Raw genomic sequence first — 17,911 nt, forward strand, 5'->3', positions numbered from 1 at the left:
CCTGCATGAATTATGGATGAACCCGGGCACCTCTGAATGTGGCGGGGATTTAAGCTCAATAAGTGCTCCTGCTTATGTCACAGGCTCAGCGAGGATTTGAAAGTGGTTCCGTAAAATCAAGGTAATTCGCCTGACATCAAAATAGCAAAAATGTCAGTATTAATATCCACTGATAGCAGACCACGGATTCTCTCACCGCTGCACTGAAAACCATTAGTGGAGCTCATCCAGAATGGACCGGCCGGGCCGTGACTTCACTGAAAACCAATTACTGAAATACTATTTGCCGCTAATGTAGTGAGCTGTGAAATCTGCCCTCGTAGGTCAAACAAACAGAACATGTTCAACCAGCCTATTTAGAAAATTATCAGATGCTTGCAGCGGTGCATTCTAATAATGAGCAATTACAGTAAGAGAGAGGATGACTGTAGAAATCTGTTGTAGGGAGGGGGGAGGAGTGTCACGTTAAAATTACAGTCACGTTGCAGAGACAAAATCAAATGGTTTACATTTATTCTTCTCTCTGTTCTTTAATGCAGCTCTAGATTTAGATGTGTATCTATGATTTTTGAAAGGGGAAAAACTTTTAAAGAACATCAAGTTGGGAAACATTAAGAATTACGCAGGAAAGACCACTTATTACCTTTCAAAACAAAAGTATTGACCGGAGGATGCGACACATTCATAATTACTATATAACAATGGTAATTACACATATGAAAACATGCAGCCAGAAATATGGCACGCATTTAATGAACAATAAACATGAAAAACACGGAATTTCTTGAAAACGCTAGATCATTACGCTGTATGGTTTATTTTGGTTTATTTTTTAAGGTTTTAACGTGGGTTTGCTTTAAAAAAATGATTAAATCTGTGGTTTCTATTAAAAATGTAGTGTCAATATGCATTTGCATCTGGCTCTTGCCACCAGAATAAATAAGCACCAGTCTAATGATGGATTGACAAAAAAAATTCACACTCAAAGTCCACAGAGTGACCCAACTGTCCATTTTCCATTGTAGCAACTCTTTGGATTCTTCTTTGTTACACTGCTAAACTACATCTGCTGTTATAGGTTATATTTGTAACTGATTGTCATTTATTCAGCATAACTCAGTTTTAATTAGACATAATATGTCACCACAGCACAGAATGAAAACGTGGCTTCAGTCTATTGTAATTGTTATTTTCTTTATTTTCCCAAACTCTTTTGTAGTTTTTTGGTTCATAAGTAGCGTTGTTGCCTATAAATTAATATCACGTGGATCACCGCGTCTCATTGCATATTTGACTAATTACTTTACCGACGCGCTTTTTCTGTCGCTCCTCTTATTTTGAAATCCTCGAGCGGATGTGGAATGGGTGCACGTGCCCAGCTCCCCTGTACTCGCGCGGGCGGCCGGTGGCCGCCGTCACTCCGGTAGTTGCTCTCGCCGAGAGAAGAGCGGAGTCGCAAGCGTCACTCACATCCTCCGGGGACATGAGGCGGAGAGAGAAGCGGCTGCTGCAGGTCGCCGGGCTGCTCTTGGCGGCTCTGCTTTTCCTCCCCAATGTCGGACTCTGGTCCTTGTACCGGGACCGGGCGTTCTACAACTCGCCCAACACGGACGGACCGGGCGGCATCCTCCCGTTACAGGTAAGAAGAGCGCGTCGGGTTAAACTGGGCTTCATTCACGGGGATTCCACTAAAACCAGTAAACCCACCGTCAGCACCGGTGTTATGCTTCCCACCGCTGAAGCTCCAGCCGCGGGGACACAGAGCCCCATCCCGGCAGAGAGGCTCTGAGGTTCGGGCGCGGAGCAGCAAGAAGAGGCGTCTCAGCCCCGGTGGCTGGTTAAAAAGTACGATTTAAATAGTTCGCTGAAGTGGGTTTATTCACGGGAGCAGAAATTGTGACAATTTCAACAGTAACAGGAAAGTTTCAGTATTTACTCGCTCCAGCTTGTGAACTTTTAACACACATTTCCCAACATTTCTTATCTAGTAGTAATCATTCAATTAAAAATCACGATGACGTAATTAGCAGCGTGTCTTAAAGCCGCCTCACATCGTTAATTTGCCGCCCTAAAGTCAAAGCAGCTCTTTAAATCTAGACAGATTTTCCATTGGGGGCTGAATAAAGTGCTCTTGTGTGTCTCTCACACTTGTGACTTCCCCATTAGAGGATCATCATCAGGTTGTCTGCGGGTGTTGGAATGAGATCTGGAGAGATGCACTATGAACAGAGTCACGCGGCCACGTTGACACCTCAAAATAAGGTCAGCGTGATAAAGTGGCGCGGGGCACCAGCAGGTCGCAGGTGGCAGATTAAAGCATGTGAGGATCTGCCTGCACTTCTTCCCCCATCAGGTTCCCTCTTAGTGACATTTGCTTCGATTTCATCCTTTCTCTGCGCCGATAACCCAAGATGAGAGACCCGCAGCTTACAACCCCGACGGAGGGGTCGGAGGGATGACTGAATCAACGCCGGGGCTGCTTTCTGCTTAGGAACCGCAGATAACATCTTGCTTACTGCAACCCCCATCAAAATTGATTTCTTCTATTCATTTTCCAGTATTGGACCCCTCAGCCGTTCATCCCAGAGAGAAGCGCAGGTTTTATACGGCAAATTATAACATATTCAGCATCATTAAGAAGTCTCCGGTGTTTTGTGATGCAGAACAAATCTCATTTCTTCCTGCGAGTACAGTTTGTATAGATTGCCCCCTCACGTCCCTCTAGATCTCACAATAATAAAGCTAATTACATAATGTGTCTTAATTTGCGAGTTCGATTGAAGCGGCGTGCCCTGGTGAATATTATGAGGGAGGGAGATTTATATTCTCTGCCGTGTGGCAGTTTAAAGGAGGCTTTGCTCGGTCGTTGCAGGATCGTTTCCGCTCCTTTCGCGTTTTATAGTCGTTAGCGCAGAACGAGCTGATGTGAGGCTTTAAAACTTGAGAGTTTCTTGATGCAAAGCAGGAGGAAAGCACGCATGTGTGTTTGCGCTCCCAGTGGGCCGTTACGGCTTCACCGAAGTAGATAAAAATCAATATCCCATTCAGGGTTTTCCCCCATGCGTCTTGTTAGAGATGGATATTTTGTTTCCATCCGCCCCTCTGGTGAATTCTGTCTGCTTTAGTCGTGCGTACAGTCTGAATCATTAAATTATAATCCTCAGATTAAACACAAACAGAACCAGCTCGGCTCTCTTTCATACGCTGCTTTATCAGGAGCATCCATCAGTTGTTTATTTACTCAGCTGACGTTTCTCGCTCTCCTCTTTTCCATTCGTTCCGTTTGGTTTTTCCATCACGTTTTTCCTGCCACCTTCGCTGAGAAGTGGAACTCTGACTTGTGGCCGGCGTTGCCGCCCGAATCCCAAGCAGCAACTTAAACATTTCGGACCATCAAATTTACTTCTTTTTCCCAAAACACGCCTTAAATGTCTGATGTCGGACACACATCATCAGTGGACACACTTCTATTTATCGATAATATCAGTTCTATTTATCTTTTATATGTTTTGAATAAATTATTAATCTCTTTAGTGCTTCTACATTCAGCTGAGGCACTAATAGGTTATAGCAAAATGCAAGTAAATCAAATCATAAAGAACGCCGACATTGTTAGAAATAGAAGTACGGGCTGAATGAATTGTTGAGTTAATGTTGAAACACATGCTGGGATTCATATCAGGTCCATCCCAAAAGAATCCAGACAGGTCTGTGTTCTGGACACCAGCTCCGCTGAGCTCCAGGCCGTCATTTATCCTGCTGTTGACGATTCCTAAACTGGGAAGCGAGGTGAAAATGCTAGAAATTAAACATCAGTTTTTCCCTGAGCCTTGTTTACGGAGGAAGGGCCCCGGGGCCGGCTCTGCTACACGCTGCACGCTGTGCGTAAATGCTGACAGCAGTGAGTGTCGAAACAGTGCGTCTGCTCCTCCTGACCGCGGCGAGCGGCGATCCCAGCGGGGCAGAGCCTGCTTCAGATGGGGCAGATGTGCAGGTGGCAGGAGACGAGCCCACTAGAAGCTGCTCAGCTAAATTTAAGACTGATGCAGGTAAGAACCCCTTTAAGCCAAAATCATCAGAGCACAGACCCTCCATCTGCAGCACACCCGGCGCGTAAGAGCTTGTTTGATTGTTAGCATCACCGCAGGGGCCGCCAGCGTTAGATTCAGGAATGCCGGGATGGACCGTGGGGCTATTGATGTGTGCGCATGTGAGTTTTCCAGGATAGTCTTGGACTGTGAGTCCGCACACTCATTTGAAGCCAGTCTCACAATAACCCACAACATGGCAGTGGTGATACATCATCCCAGTCTCCTCCTCACATTACAGGGGAGTAAAGCAGGCTGTCCCTGCCGCCTGCACACAAATACGTCCTCCTTTCCCTCAGCTGATAGCAGGATGTGGGAAAACAAACTCTGCTGAGTCTGAGCCCCGTATTTCACTGATTAGAAGGTCTTCAGTGAGAGGTTAACTTTACAGGATGTACTTAACAGGCTTATAAAACCCAGACTGCTCGTGATAGTGTGTTTATACAGGATAACAGGGTTCAGTGGTAGAACGGTGCATTTAAATGGAGATATCTGTACATTTGCTGCCTGTATCCAGCAGCAGGCTCTATTAATAAGCTTTAAGCTGCCTGTTAGCAGGTGATAGCAGGGCGGCTCTGAGCTGGAGGAGTGTTTTTGAGTTTGCTCCTCTTTGGGTGTGTAATGTGAGGCCCTGTTTATTCATGTAAATGTGAAGCGGACAGTGCAAAAAGGACAAACACACTTTTGGATTAGACCTCCTGGTGTCTCATGCTGGTCCATCAGGAGAGGAGGAGCGAGGAGAAGAACCAGCTCCTGAATTACATTTACACATCCATTAGATAGGGTCCAAATATTCTAAAGTAGGGGAATGTTTGCCTTCTAAACATTCTATACTATACTTACCACAGCAACAGTTGTGTTAGCCGATTACATCCCACAGTGGGGTTGAGTTCCTATTTTCCTTGTTCTTTGAATTGCTTGTATTATCATTTCACTGGAATATTTTGAGCCTTTATTTGAACATCTATGATTTAATCCCAAATGGAGGTGTTACAAATTTTGAGCCCGAGCTGTAGTAAATAAATTGGACTTCACTTGGTGTTTAGAACCATCTTTGGCTCTTTCATAGAAACAGCAGTGGGTAAAAAACACATCTTTTATCTCAGTTTGCTCCTCACCATCCATCAATACGGGAACAAAAGTTCGAGGCTGGAGGAGGTGCAGGACGCCTGGCGTCCCTCTGCTCCTGTGCCAGCTCTCTCGTCTCAGCAGGACGCTCCATAATGACTCCTTTTGGGATATAATAGACTGCACAGCGGCCCGGCAGAACTCCTCTGTGTTGGGTTGCAGTGGCTCACTGCAGGAGCCTGGAGGTCCTCTGCCTCAAACTCCTGACTGCCTCAGACAGGAAGGAGAAGGCGGCGGCCTGGGGGGGTTGAGCTACTGACAACGGCGCTGGTTAGCGTCGGCGTGTTTCCTCTCTGGGACGAGCTTTAGCTTGGCTTGCTGGAAATGTCAAGGTGAGGAATTACACAAGAGGCACATTTTTGGACACGGTGAAAAACATGAAACTGTGATGTATGAAGGAGAGCTAAATCACCTGGTAGACTCAGAAAGTTTCTTCTTCGAGGACTTAAGGGGAAACTTGAGCCCCCGCTGTAGATTGACTTGTCAAAGCAGTGACTGAAGGTGGAGGAGGGTCCGGAGGATGAGGTGAAACAGAAAAGATCAGTAATTGCATCTCTGGGGTGTGAGCCAGATCTGTCTGCAATCAGACTGATCAGAAAGGAGGAAAAAAGGAGTGAAAAGCTTCCCTTTTCTCCTCATTGTGAAGGAGGGGAAGCGTTGACCCCGGCCAGTCTGATTCCATCTCCTCAGAGAAGGCACTGGCACTCTCATTCTTATCAGAGGCTCTGCCCTGCTGGTAATGCTGGCCTCTCTGTTCCACCAAACAAAGGCCCACCTCCATCCTCCGTCTATGTCGAACATCGTTGGTGTGAAAGGAAGCATAAAGGTGTCTGAGAAAAGCAGACGTGAGAAATGAGAAAGCAGCAGAGCTGCATAAAGGTGGGAGCGCCTTTAGAAATGCTATTGATTTTGAGTAGTTTTGAGGTTTATGCTTTAGTGAGAATGTTGGATTTGTGCTGGAGGATGGAGGGATGCGACGCGGCGGCAGAACTCTTTCAGCCTAACGATTTATCGGACAGCCGAGCAAACTCCCAGGTCAAGGTCGGGCAAAGGTCAAAAGCAAGAATCAATGCAATCACAGCAAACACATCCAATTAGACACACAACAGAGCGGGGGGGGGGGGGTCCAACTGTGCATCTTTAAAGTGAAATAGAACAGATGATACAAATATACACTTAAATTAGGGCTGATTAGGGAAAGAAATGTAGTAGTTGAACATGAGAGATTGAGTTAGTGGTGTTCAAGGAAGTTTATTCCACCTCCAGGAGAAGATCCAGGACACTTTTCAGCTGCTTTCAGGGGCCACATGGGCGGTATTTTCTCAAACCAGTGGGAGGCAGTGAAGGATGGTAGAGAACTGAACTTTAGGTGTGATGAGTATTGATAGGATATTAGGAGGATATTTATCAGGAAACATTGTCATTCTTGATGAATCTGAAACATCCAGGATAGGAGAGCCGCCCTCCTTTGAGTTCCTGCAACGAAAAAGCTTCATGTTTGTTCGCTTCTACAACTCACGGCGCGGGGCTTCGTCGGCCACCGCTGCCTTTACAGCTCCCACGTCTCGCTGCGTGGGAATAAAGGAGAAAAATTCAAAATCTTTTCATAACTTCACGTGAAGGCTGTCGGGGCAGTAACGTGGACGCCGCTGGCACGCCGCCACATTTGCACTCTCATCTTTGGCATCATTTGTCGACGATGACGAAAAATGCTTGTGCGGCGGCGGCCCGACCATTAACCGCCAGTAGTGAATGGACGGTTTCACTCCATCCACTCAGGGCTCCATTATCAGAAATTAATGGACAGCCTGCAGCCAATCAGAATCAAATATTCAGCCCAACTGTGGTATATTAGCCTGTAATGACTGGGCAATAACTGTCTGGGGGAGAGAGCGTAATGAAATAAAGAAGCGTCTCGGCCCAAACACACACATTCGGCCACTTTCCATCGCTGACTTGAGTGTTTTTGTCTCTGCCTTCATAAATTATGACCCGCCACTGAGGCCTGTCGCTTATGTGACTCGGTGTTTTGCAATTAATGATTCACCAGTTGACAGCTAAAACACGGGTTGCGTGGCTCGGGCTGCAGTTCCTGTCACGGCCTGTTAGCCGCCGACGCTGCACCTCGAATGCAGATGCGGGGCAAAAGCGCCGCGAGCGCTGATTTGTTTGCGGCAGCGTGAAGCTCATCCCTGTGACGACGGCCGGCAGAAAGGAAGAGCAGAGTTCTGGTTCTCCACTCAGAAAGGCTCTTGCGAGGCCGCTGATGCGGCGATACGAGTTTGGACCCGAAGCGCTGCTTTACTGCTTGAGTGGATCAGATTCGGATTAGACGAGTCAGGCGTCTCCGGGCTCATGTGAGATGCAGGTTTGAGCTGCCTGACTGGTGACTGAGAGCTGTAGCAGTGTTTCTGTATGTTAGCATCAATTTCCACGCAACCAACCTCAATTCACTGACAATTATGTGGAAAGTTTGAGTTTAATATTTTTTGGAGTGTTCCTGCTGTGGGTGATTAAACACTGCAAGTCAGCACTGAGAAAATGGACATCAGCCTTTGTGCACACATCCATTATCTTTCTCCCTGCATTAATGGGAGGATGGGATGGCCCCCACCTCTCCCAGAAGACCATGTTAAGAACCAATTAGGCGAGATTCTTCAAAACTGATTCTTTTTGCTGAAGCCATGAATGTATTAAGCAGCGAATAAACCGAATAAAGATACCTCACATTGATCTGATTTGGCCAAGTTGTGCTCAGATGTGGAGTTGCTGGTCAGCTTTGGAGCAAAAGTGCTTCCTTCACTCGCGATAAACGGATGCAGGTATCGATTTTTGTGCGTCGTAAAGCCAGGTTATCTTAAAAAAAAACGCTAATTGAATTTCACGCTTGCAATCTCGAATGTCACATAAACTTGAACTTGTTGAATATTTCATGCAAACAACCCTCCCACTGAACATTTGTCCACAAATACTGCGCGTTGTCGTTTGTGGAAAGTTAAACGCGCCGTTACCTCTATCGCAGTTTGTTTTGGGATGTTTAGCTTCATATTCAAAGGTAGGCCTGAGAGCTATGCGTGGGCACCATGCAGAATGACAGTAATTTTTAAACGAACTGAACTGAATTCAATTGAAGTCGATGAATTAAATGAAAGGGATCGAATGCCTCTGCGGTCTGGAGGAAATGGACGTTTCCACTAGAATGCTGGTTTAATGTGGCGTCCAGTTTGGTTTCATGCATATTACCGTGGAGTGATTCCGACAGCTTTTCTCAGAGCGAAACTCCCCTGGCTGTTTGTTCCCTGTGAGGTCCTCTACATTTGCTGGCACAGTCACTTCCTGTTAGTGGGAAGGATGGACTCTGGCTTCTTATGAGGGTCTGGAGAGACGCACACACCATATGATGCAACAAAAGAAGAAAAAGGAAAAAACATTCTGACATTTGACTTGATAAAACTTGCAGCTTCAGAGCAGCGGAGGTGACTTGCTGTAGATGCTGCTTTACAGTGAGCTAGTTTGGTCTACTGATGTCGGTGGTCCAATTAGCTGCTGCAGCTCAGTTGCCTGAGGCCAGACTGAGCATGAAAATCATCTTTTATTGTGTTCCCTGCCATCATACCACTGTAACAGTCGTCAGCTGGGTTCAGTCGCTGACTTTCTATAAAAGAAAAGAATAATTTCTGCTTTTTAAACAGGCCGTGATAAGTCCAACCGAGCAGCATTGAGAGCATGTGACGCAGAATATGTTGGAAAAACTAACAGGAAGTCCATCGTGGTTTATTAGGGCTGTCTGCAAAGCAGTCGATGTTTTCTGCCGCAAATGGAGGAAGGATTCATTTTCAGATATGAACGTGATATATATATATATATAAGTTCCGTTTCTTTTCGGTTGTTTTATATTGACTGATTTTGTCTGTTATTGCAAATCCAAATCCCATTTTGGACGTGAACAACGTTTTGTACAAATGTGTCTGAATGTGTGTGACCTGAGTTGTGTTGTGTGTGTCCTTGCAGATGAGAAGGGTCGCCCAGGTGGGGGTCGACGGCGTGCGTCGGGTCGACTGGCACGACTACGAGGCGATAAGGAAAGATGCCGCTCGCACGGGTCAGTCTCCGAAGATGATGCCCAGAAATATATGGTCTTGTGGTCACACGCACGCCCACGCGCACGTGCGCACACAAAGCAGCAAATCTATTTTGAGTCGCTTTTTTTGCTCCCTAATTCCTCCATTGGATTTTCCCCTCTTCAGCCGACTGAACCAATCCTGCAAAAACAGTTCTGAGATCATAATTAAACACAGTTAATCTTCTACAATAAGCATTGATTTACCCCAAAGGCATGAATGAAAAGCATTACTTCAGCTTCTTATTCTTAATGCGACTCTCTGACAGTTTTAGCTGGTAATTGTGCAGCAAATGAGCTGGACTGAAAGGAAACAAGAAGTGAATGAGACCAAAAGATGTGGCCCTAAGCTCATATCTATCACCCATAGCCTGGATCAGCTTCCAACCCGATCTTCAAACCTGAACGTCACAGCTGAAAAGCATTTTGGTTGTAAACATCCAATAATGGACCTTTAAATTACATCTCAGGTTAGGAGCCAATAAACGCTAAAGCTTACGCTGCAGAACCACAGACGGCAGCTCAACTGAATTATATCTGAGTTGGTTCAGCAACGGCGATGCCAAGTTAAACCTAAATAACTTTAGGAAGAGCGTAGTTTATTTGTTGAGCATTGTGTTTGCGACTTTACACGTTATCCATCAAATGTAGAGCTGTTGCCCAGTTTAGCCACCTGATCTCAGCCTCAATTGAGCCACATTACTGTAGTTAGCAATAAAAAGGAGGGAAATCGGAAAATCAGGTCGCCCGTACTTCGCTCCCACCCTGATTGTTTTATTTCAAATCTTTTGACCTCTGGGAGTAGAACTATAGAACAATATCAGAGTTGAATTTCATGTCTAAGAAGATTCCCTGTCTGAAAAAAAACCAAAAAAATAAGAAATACCAGCATCAGAGGAAGCAGCAAATTCATCCATTTGTTTTTCATTTTCCTTTAAATGGAATTGATACCTTCTAACCTCAGAAAAGTGGGGGGAAAACAATTCTTTAAAGCCGCTGATACGTGATTATGAGTAAATCTGTGGCGCAGCTGGTGGATGAGAGACTTTCAATCTGTGTGCTGCAGACAGAGAGAGAGATAAACCTCACACCTATAACCAGCCTTCAGACCCATTAATTCATGAGGAATGAACATATAAATAGATAACGTCACGCCCCAGAATCTGGAGCTCAGCTGAGCACAATCCTCTGCCAGAGGAGGAACAGAACAATTTCAGTGATCTATGTAACATGTTTACTATGCAGACAAAAGTCCGACATTGGGCAGAATTGTTTTTGTCCGAGATGAACCATTAAAATGAGAGAGTTTATTTTCCATAGTTATTACCGTCAGGAAAATGGATGGATCATTTCTGCCTAATGGAACAAGACAGCTCCCTTTAATTTGATCCCTCTCCTAGCTCAGGCGAGGCGCATCGTTTGCATGTTTGTGTGGAGAACATTGATGAGCGGCTAATGAAACGTGCAGCACCGTGCCTTTCTGTGCACTCCTGAAATTAGCTTGTTTGATCCGTGCCTGAGGTAGAACCTGGGACATGTCAGCTCATCAGCCAAGAGTGAGGTGTTTTAGCTCACTTCAAAGAGGCATTTAAATGCTAAATATAAACAAAGAAGTCAGTACTCAGCGAAACTAGCCATCCTGAGTTGCTTCTATCTGCTGAAATGGCCTGTGTGTACCGTTCCGTTTGGCTGAAGAGTAAAAACCTTTGTGGCAGCTGGTCTGAGCTCTGATCCTCAGACGCTGGGCTGAGGTTCTGGTGTCCATTCCAGCTGCGGCGTTGTGAAGCTTCCCAGAGCTTTCTGTGCCCTGCAGACAACAAGCTTCAGGTCTATTTTAGACCGGAGTCTCGTCACGCTGCAGACTGAGTCAGACAAGAAGCCTGACACACAAAACAAACACAGTCAGTGGAGGAAGTGGGGAAAATAGAGAAATAAAGGCCTGATGATGTGTGCAGGGAGCCCACTTGAGGTTGAGGGATCCATTTGCAGTAGGTGGTGCCATATGTGGTGCTTAATACCTTGGATTCACCTAATTTTGGCTGTCTGAGGATGCTTCATACATGTAACCGCCTGTGTGTTTGTATTTGACACAGGTAACGGCGAGCAGGGGAAAGCGTTCCCTCTGACAGACTCTGACAGGGTGGATCAGGCCTACAGGGAGAACGGCTTCAACATTTACATCAGTGACCGCATCTCCCTCAACCGCTCTCTCCCCGACATTCGCCATGCAGAGTGAGTCCCGCACTCGTGTTCCCACGAGCCAAAAATGTACATAAAATAATGACAAAATGACTAAATTTGCTGCACTCTTGCCTTGAATTGAATTTCTTTTATTAGTTTTGCACATGTATTCTGTCAAAATGATGATTTTAGCATTGAATTTTAAAAACAAACAAACCCTGAAATGGTCTATTTATCTTTCATCGTCTATTCATCTCAGACATCTTTTTAGCACATTAATTTATTATTTTTTATTCACGGGTCATGGACTCTTTTTTGTCTTGACCTTCTCTTTCCTGTGGAAAAAAGCCCCAGCTGCCCCCCTTCCCCTCCCCCTTTTCATTAGATCAGTTAAAACAGAGTCACCATTAGAGAAACAGAGGAGGAGATCGGGTTCTTGCACTTGGACCCAGTTGATTTTTGATTTTTTAGTTGCAGAATTCTTTGTAATTTGGTTTCAAACCGTCTCAGGGTCATTTGGAAGCACACAGAGACCCAAATTGGGCCCGAATTGCAGAGACAGACAGATAAAACATTGCAAGGAGTAACGCTGGAAATAAAACAAGTAGAAAAGCAGGTGCCAGCATTCAGGAGACGCCAAACAGAAGACAGATGGATGGAAACACTCAATGATCTGACAAAGACAGAAAACACAGACGAGATCACAGGTGGAACAGATCACGGCAGAGCAGGACGCAGGTGGAAGACACGAGGATACCCAGAGGAAGGAACTACTGAGGAAAAGAAGAAGGCAAAACAGGAAACCAACACAACAGGAAGGCTTAAACACACAACAAGAAAAAAAAGATCTGATACTATCAAACATACTTTTCTCTGTCATGCTTTCACTTCAGCTCCACATTTTGCATTTTCTGCTAGACGTTTTACTTCCTGTTGTTCTTTTTTAATTTGCTTGTCACCAGCCCCTGTTCTCCTGCTGTCTGTGTCCTTTTGAGACAAACATGAGAGAAAAGAGAGAGCTAAGTAAACTTTAAATGTCAGTGCACTTAGAGCTGGTCTCAGCCACTGGCCTCTGGATTTGGTTTTCCACAGACTTACAGTCATGGATATAATTTGATTGAAGTGGTTTTCATCATACTGATGATAATAATCAAATCCAAGCATCATTAGGTATCTTTAAAAACTCATTAGCGGCTGCTGATAGAAGCATAAACCGTACAGGGGGTGTTATTCTGCAGCAGTCAGTCAATTTGCAGCCGTAATATGAATGTGTTCTCTAGCTTTCCATGAGTGGACAAATAATAACCATAGCTTCTTTCTATTGTCCAGAAAATGTTTACATGGAACTTTACATTCTGTCCTGCTTCATCTGGAAGGAAATTATTAGTATGCAAATGCGCTAAATGAGTGCTTGCTGTCGCAGATTGGTGTCACCTCGTCTCCTGCCAGACTCGTCAGAGTCCCTGTGACCAATCCCATGTATGCACCTTCTCTCCATTTCTCCCTGCCAAGCAGCTCCATTTACACACACAGACACAGAGACACACATACAGACCTGGCTGGTAGGCAGTGTGTGCATTTTAGTGATTGGCATGTTGTCTGTGCCTCAGAGGCAACCAGTTCCAGGCCTGCAAGTGACACATTCGATTTCGGCACGTTGACAAGAATTAATTGAAGTAACACACACACACACGCACACGCACGCACACACACATCGCTGTTCCCCTGTGGAATTGGATGGGGCTTGTTAAAAGTTCCCTTCCAAATGCCTGCTGATCACTGTCCCTGTCTCTTAGCATTCTTTGAATAAATAAGAGACGCACTGACACGCTTCACCGCCCTCAGTCCCAGTTGCCTCGCTCTGCAAACCAGTCCTCCCCGCCCAGTCTTCCCAGGGACTGCTGTAATGATCACGGCCGAGGTGGATGCTGCAACCCCACTATCGGTGCACATGTTGGTGACTACTCAAATGTGCTGCAGATATTCAGATCAAATTTGTCGTTACGGAACAACATTGACTTCATGACTGAGCTGCGGAAAAGACCCACAACAGCAACTAAAGTCTGATTTTTACCCTCCTGTATGGTGTCAGTGGTGGGAGTATATTGAGATATACTTATGGGTAATATTGTTATATTATTGAAAATGAACAACAAAGACATTTTTATTGTGAGGGCCTGAGATCAGAGTGACACCGAGACTTTAGTAACAACAGAAGATTGCTCTTTTGATGCAGTTTTACACCTCAGCCTTTACAATTGGCTGCAGATTCAGATCCTTACTGCCAAAATAGCTTCTTTCCCCCTCACGATACCATCCTCCATCTCTCTCTGAGAGGCAGTAGATTTTTTCAGTCTAATAGCAAAGGATGGAACCTGGATTAAATATTTTTGTGTTTGGAGCAGATTCCAGGTGGATGAGAGAAAAGTCTGACTTCCATCTGTTCATTCTTTTATTAAAGGCTTGTATTTTGTTAAATTGTTTTCTTTATGACCCCATTATGCCATGATTAAAGCCTGGATTGTGTTCTGACAGAATGCTTATTTGACTGGAAACATATTGATGCTCTGCATTTGATTTGTTTTCATAACCCTTTGAATCAAATGAATGCACGATCACAACCAGTCCTTGCACGCTTACCTCCCCCCCGGGTTTACAGGAATTCGGTAAACCAGATTTATCCCATTTTGTGTGTAGCTGTAAACAGAAGCTGTACGCAGAGAAGCTGCCCAACACCAGCGTCATCATCCCGTTCCACAACGAGGGCTGGTCGTCCCTGCTCAGGACCGTCCACAGCGTGCTGAACCGCTCCCCCCCGCAGCTCATAGCGGAGCTCATCCTGGTCGACGACTTCAGCGACAAAGGTACGGAGGCGTTTCTGTTTGGACATTACATTTGCGTTTGTCTATGAAAGTCCTCACAAAGATAGAAGTACAAGGGTGTGTGTGTTTGAATGCACCCACCTGTTAGCATTTTCTCCCTCTCACACTTTCAGCCTCTTACCAAAGTGTTTAATTTCTTCTAATTAGAGCTCCCTGTCACGGCCTCCTCTGAAGGGCATGTTTACCTCTCGTCTCCACGGTAATGAGATGTTCTGCCACCTCGGTCTGATCTAGCTGTTTAACAGCATCAGCTCAGAGACCAAAGCCTCCCACTGCTGCCGTTGAGTCTAGTGGAATATTGGTGAAGGCGCTTCTCTTCACAATAGATGACACTTGATTAATCGTATTAGATTCTCATTTAGAATTAAATAAAAAAAAAATCATTATACCGCCGTTATGTTTATCTATAATTAAAAGCAATAAATCCTAATTCATATTGCCTCATATTGTTTGTTTACGGTTGCAGCAGTGGTTTGTGGTTAACCACACGGTTAACCGCCGTTGCATTAATGTCAAAAAAGGACTCAGAATTAGAGTTACGTTAGGGAAGTGCTTTGCATTTTAATATTTTTTTTTTCATTAATTATTGCTACAATTTTTAGGTGTATGTCTGTGTGTGTGTGTGTGTGTGTTGGCTGGTCCTCACATCTTCAAAATGCAGTTTGATGGTTTGTTGTCAGGTTTCTGGTTAGAACTGGGTTTAGGTCCAGGTCGGGGTTAGTTGTGAGGGTTAGGATTAAGATAAGATGCCTTTTTTCTAGGGGTGTCCTTACAAAGATAGAAGAACAAGTGTGTGAATGATTCATTTCCACCTTCTACACTTATGTTAATGAACCAAATTTTATAAACAAAAATACACATACCAGTAATAGCATTTAATAAAACACTATCATTCAAAGTGCCACATTCTTTTCAAACAAGCATACCTATCATTTTTCCCAGTCACATTGTTATTAATGCAGATTGGAAACGACCTTAGAAAGAGCAGGATTGGAGTTGTCAGGATGGACAGGAGAACATGGCGGAGCTGCGGGGAGGGGATTTAACCTCTGCAGGCCGTCTGCTCAAACACTCTGTCTCACTGTCTCTGCTCTTTGATAAGAACTGAATCGGGCTGTAATTAAGGCTTCAGAGACACCAGGACAAAGTGAACTTCAATCACTTCTGCTCTCTGGTGGAGTCACTGCTGTTCCAGTGTCAGAGAGGATAATCCAGGACAGGAATTCCACACATCAATGCCTGGCATTGAACCATTATGTAATAATCCAACCGCTCTCTGATGGGATGTTGGAGACTGCACATCTGGAGAATCTGACTGTCCGTGGTGATTTTGCATCATTTCTAAATGAGGAATGATTCTGCTTTAAGCTTTGGCTGCATGATTTCAGGGCTGCTCAGACGAGAAGCCTTCTCAGAAAGAAAAGGGAGATCAAACCATGTCCTTGAGTTGCTCGATTGGTACTTTTATAAGTTGCACTGTAGTAAAAGATGTCGTTGCTTATATCTGTAATCCCAGTGTTCTCTTTGGGAGCAGATAGATTGGCAGAATTTACAGGATTCTGAATATGTGCTGATTCGATGCCGCCTTTGAGTCACCGCCTTTCATGCTGTCACCATATTGATGCGGTGTTTGACCTCAGCAGGAAGCTGCTAACTTTGCCACATCTGAAGATCACAGGTTTATCAGCCAGCAGCATCCTTCCTTTCTCCCCTCAGCTGTGCATCTGCATCTGTTTGGTTCAGGGTAATAGTTCCTCTCTGAGATCGTGTTTGCTGATCCTTTATTAGAACAAGGTGTTCTGTTGGCCTGTGGTGTATTTACCTGGAAAATAAAAGGTTATGGCACCTGACTGTTCCTCTTTTAAGAGTAAAATCTCAACTTTAACCTTTTTTATCCTATGTGAAAACAATGACATCATCTTATTGAGGTAATGGGATTCGAACACCGGTGATTCCGGGCTTTACCACCTGCCATGTCGATGTGGTCACACAGGGTAAACGGTTGCATGTGTCTGGCATTTTAACAACGGTGGATGAGCATGAGCAATGAATTCAGCCGGCGTAGCACAAGTCATTTCACGGAATTATGGCCAGGCGGGACTGGGAATGTGGTTCTGTCTTGTAGAGAAACAGAGAGCATCAAAGGTGCAACCTTTTACTTAATCGTGGAGGAGCATATGGGAGATGAGGTGAGCTAATGCTGCATGAGAAAACGTGTGAATGAGTGTTTGTTTTCCAGGCTTATCGTGCGCTGCATCGTCCAGAACGTGATTCACAAAAAATCAGTTTGTATGATGTCATTTGAAGAATTTGTAGAGCGTTGTGGCTTTATCCTAAATGAATAAAACAATATATGAGGCCTCTCTTATATGATATTGGCAACCATTTGGCACATGACTGTGAAGTGATGAAAGCAGCTCATCTTCTATTACTTTATTGGTGCAACAGTAATATATGCTGATCAAACAGTTGCTTTAATGGAACGTTTGCAGTACAGTTGTGCAAAATGCTTTACTCCAGATCTTTGCTGAGGCATTAGGTTATGGTGAAAATACATCTTTAGGCAGAAGAGGAGTGACTGGTGTCCTACAGAGTCCGTTTCCTCGGAGATCAGGACACTGCAGCTCCAGTGTGATTGAAAGCTGTCATAGGCAGATGGATCATCCCTTTACTCTTGGGCCTTCCATTCTCTGATGGGATGAATTGAACAAGTGGCTCCATTACATAATTTGAATACATCATTTAAAGAATCCTGCAGGCCTTCTGCCGTGCTGGCCAGCCATGGAGGCATTTGGACGCAGAGGCAGCAGGGCTCCCAGCAGACCTCAGCACAGCTTTAACATGTGGTTCCACCACAATGCTGACCACAGAAAAGGTCTGCAGATAATAGAGAGGAAATAATGTTTGTCATTGTGTTTAAAAGGGAAATCGAGCGTATTGTCTGCTAATGCCAGGCAGAGTGCTGCTAACCGCAGCTTTTTGTGTAAAAGCTATTTCACCTTGGCCTTGATTTGAACCCAGTTTTATTTTCCGGGTTGTATTGATGTACCCTTGCTTTGCATATTTAATGGCTTATAATCGAAGCTGCTGTCAGGGGTGGGCTGTTGAACGGCCTGACCAACAACAGTGAGATGGGTAAGTAGGGTAGGTGTTTGTTGTGGAGTTGAGGCAACAGGAGGTGACCTGGAAGGCCCAGAGGCGAGGGAGGGCAAATGTGTCAGGAGATGATCCACAGCAGGACGAGTGAGCACATTTCAGCAGGTTTATTCATTCGTGTCACTGTGTATTTGTTTGCAAGTTGGTGTGTTGTGAGATAATGAGGTAATGGTGCTCGGTGAAGTGTGACGGAGAGACGAGGCAGAGAGGAAGGCTGAGAGCGAGTGAGGCGCCAGGACAGAAAGAACTAATTAAGTGTTGTCATTTAGGGATGTTGAGCTGTTGGTGGGATCCAATCAATCTTAACTCTTCTGGAGCAGAAGAGACCCGATGACAAGTTGCCTTTGCTATCTGAG

General features: G+C 44.9%; 1 protein-coding gene across 1 annotated transcript in view; it reads left to right on the forward strand.

The window, feature by feature from the left end:
* The first annotated feature begins 1,409 nt into the window (after nt 1-1,409).
* The window catches only part of LOC130537770 (polypeptide N-acetylgalactosaminyltransferase 10-like), a 32,135-nt gene continuing 15,633 nt past the window's right edge, over nt 1,410-17,911 (forward strand). Inside the window, exons 1-4 of the mRNA XM_057054788.1 lie at nt 1,410-1,639; nt 9,228-9,318; nt 11,430-11,568; nt 14,215-14,381. Coding sequence (XP_056910768.1) covers nt 1,484-1,639; nt 9,228-9,318; nt 11,430-11,568; nt 14,215-14,381 — 553 coding nt within the window. The 5' untranslated portion in view covers nt 1,410-1,483. The remainder of the gene's footprint in view (nt 1,640-9,227; nt 9,319-11,429; nt 11,569-14,214; nt 14,382-17,911) is intronic.

This window comes from Takifugu flavidus, chromosome 14 (genome assembly GCF_003711565.1).
Source record: "Takifugu flavidus isolate HTHZ2018 chromosome 14, ASM371156v2, whole genome shotgun sequence".
NCBI classification, from domain to species: domain Eukaryota; kingdom Metazoa; phylum Chordata; class Actinopteri; order Tetraodontiformes; family Tetraodontidae; genus Takifugu; species Takifugu flavidus.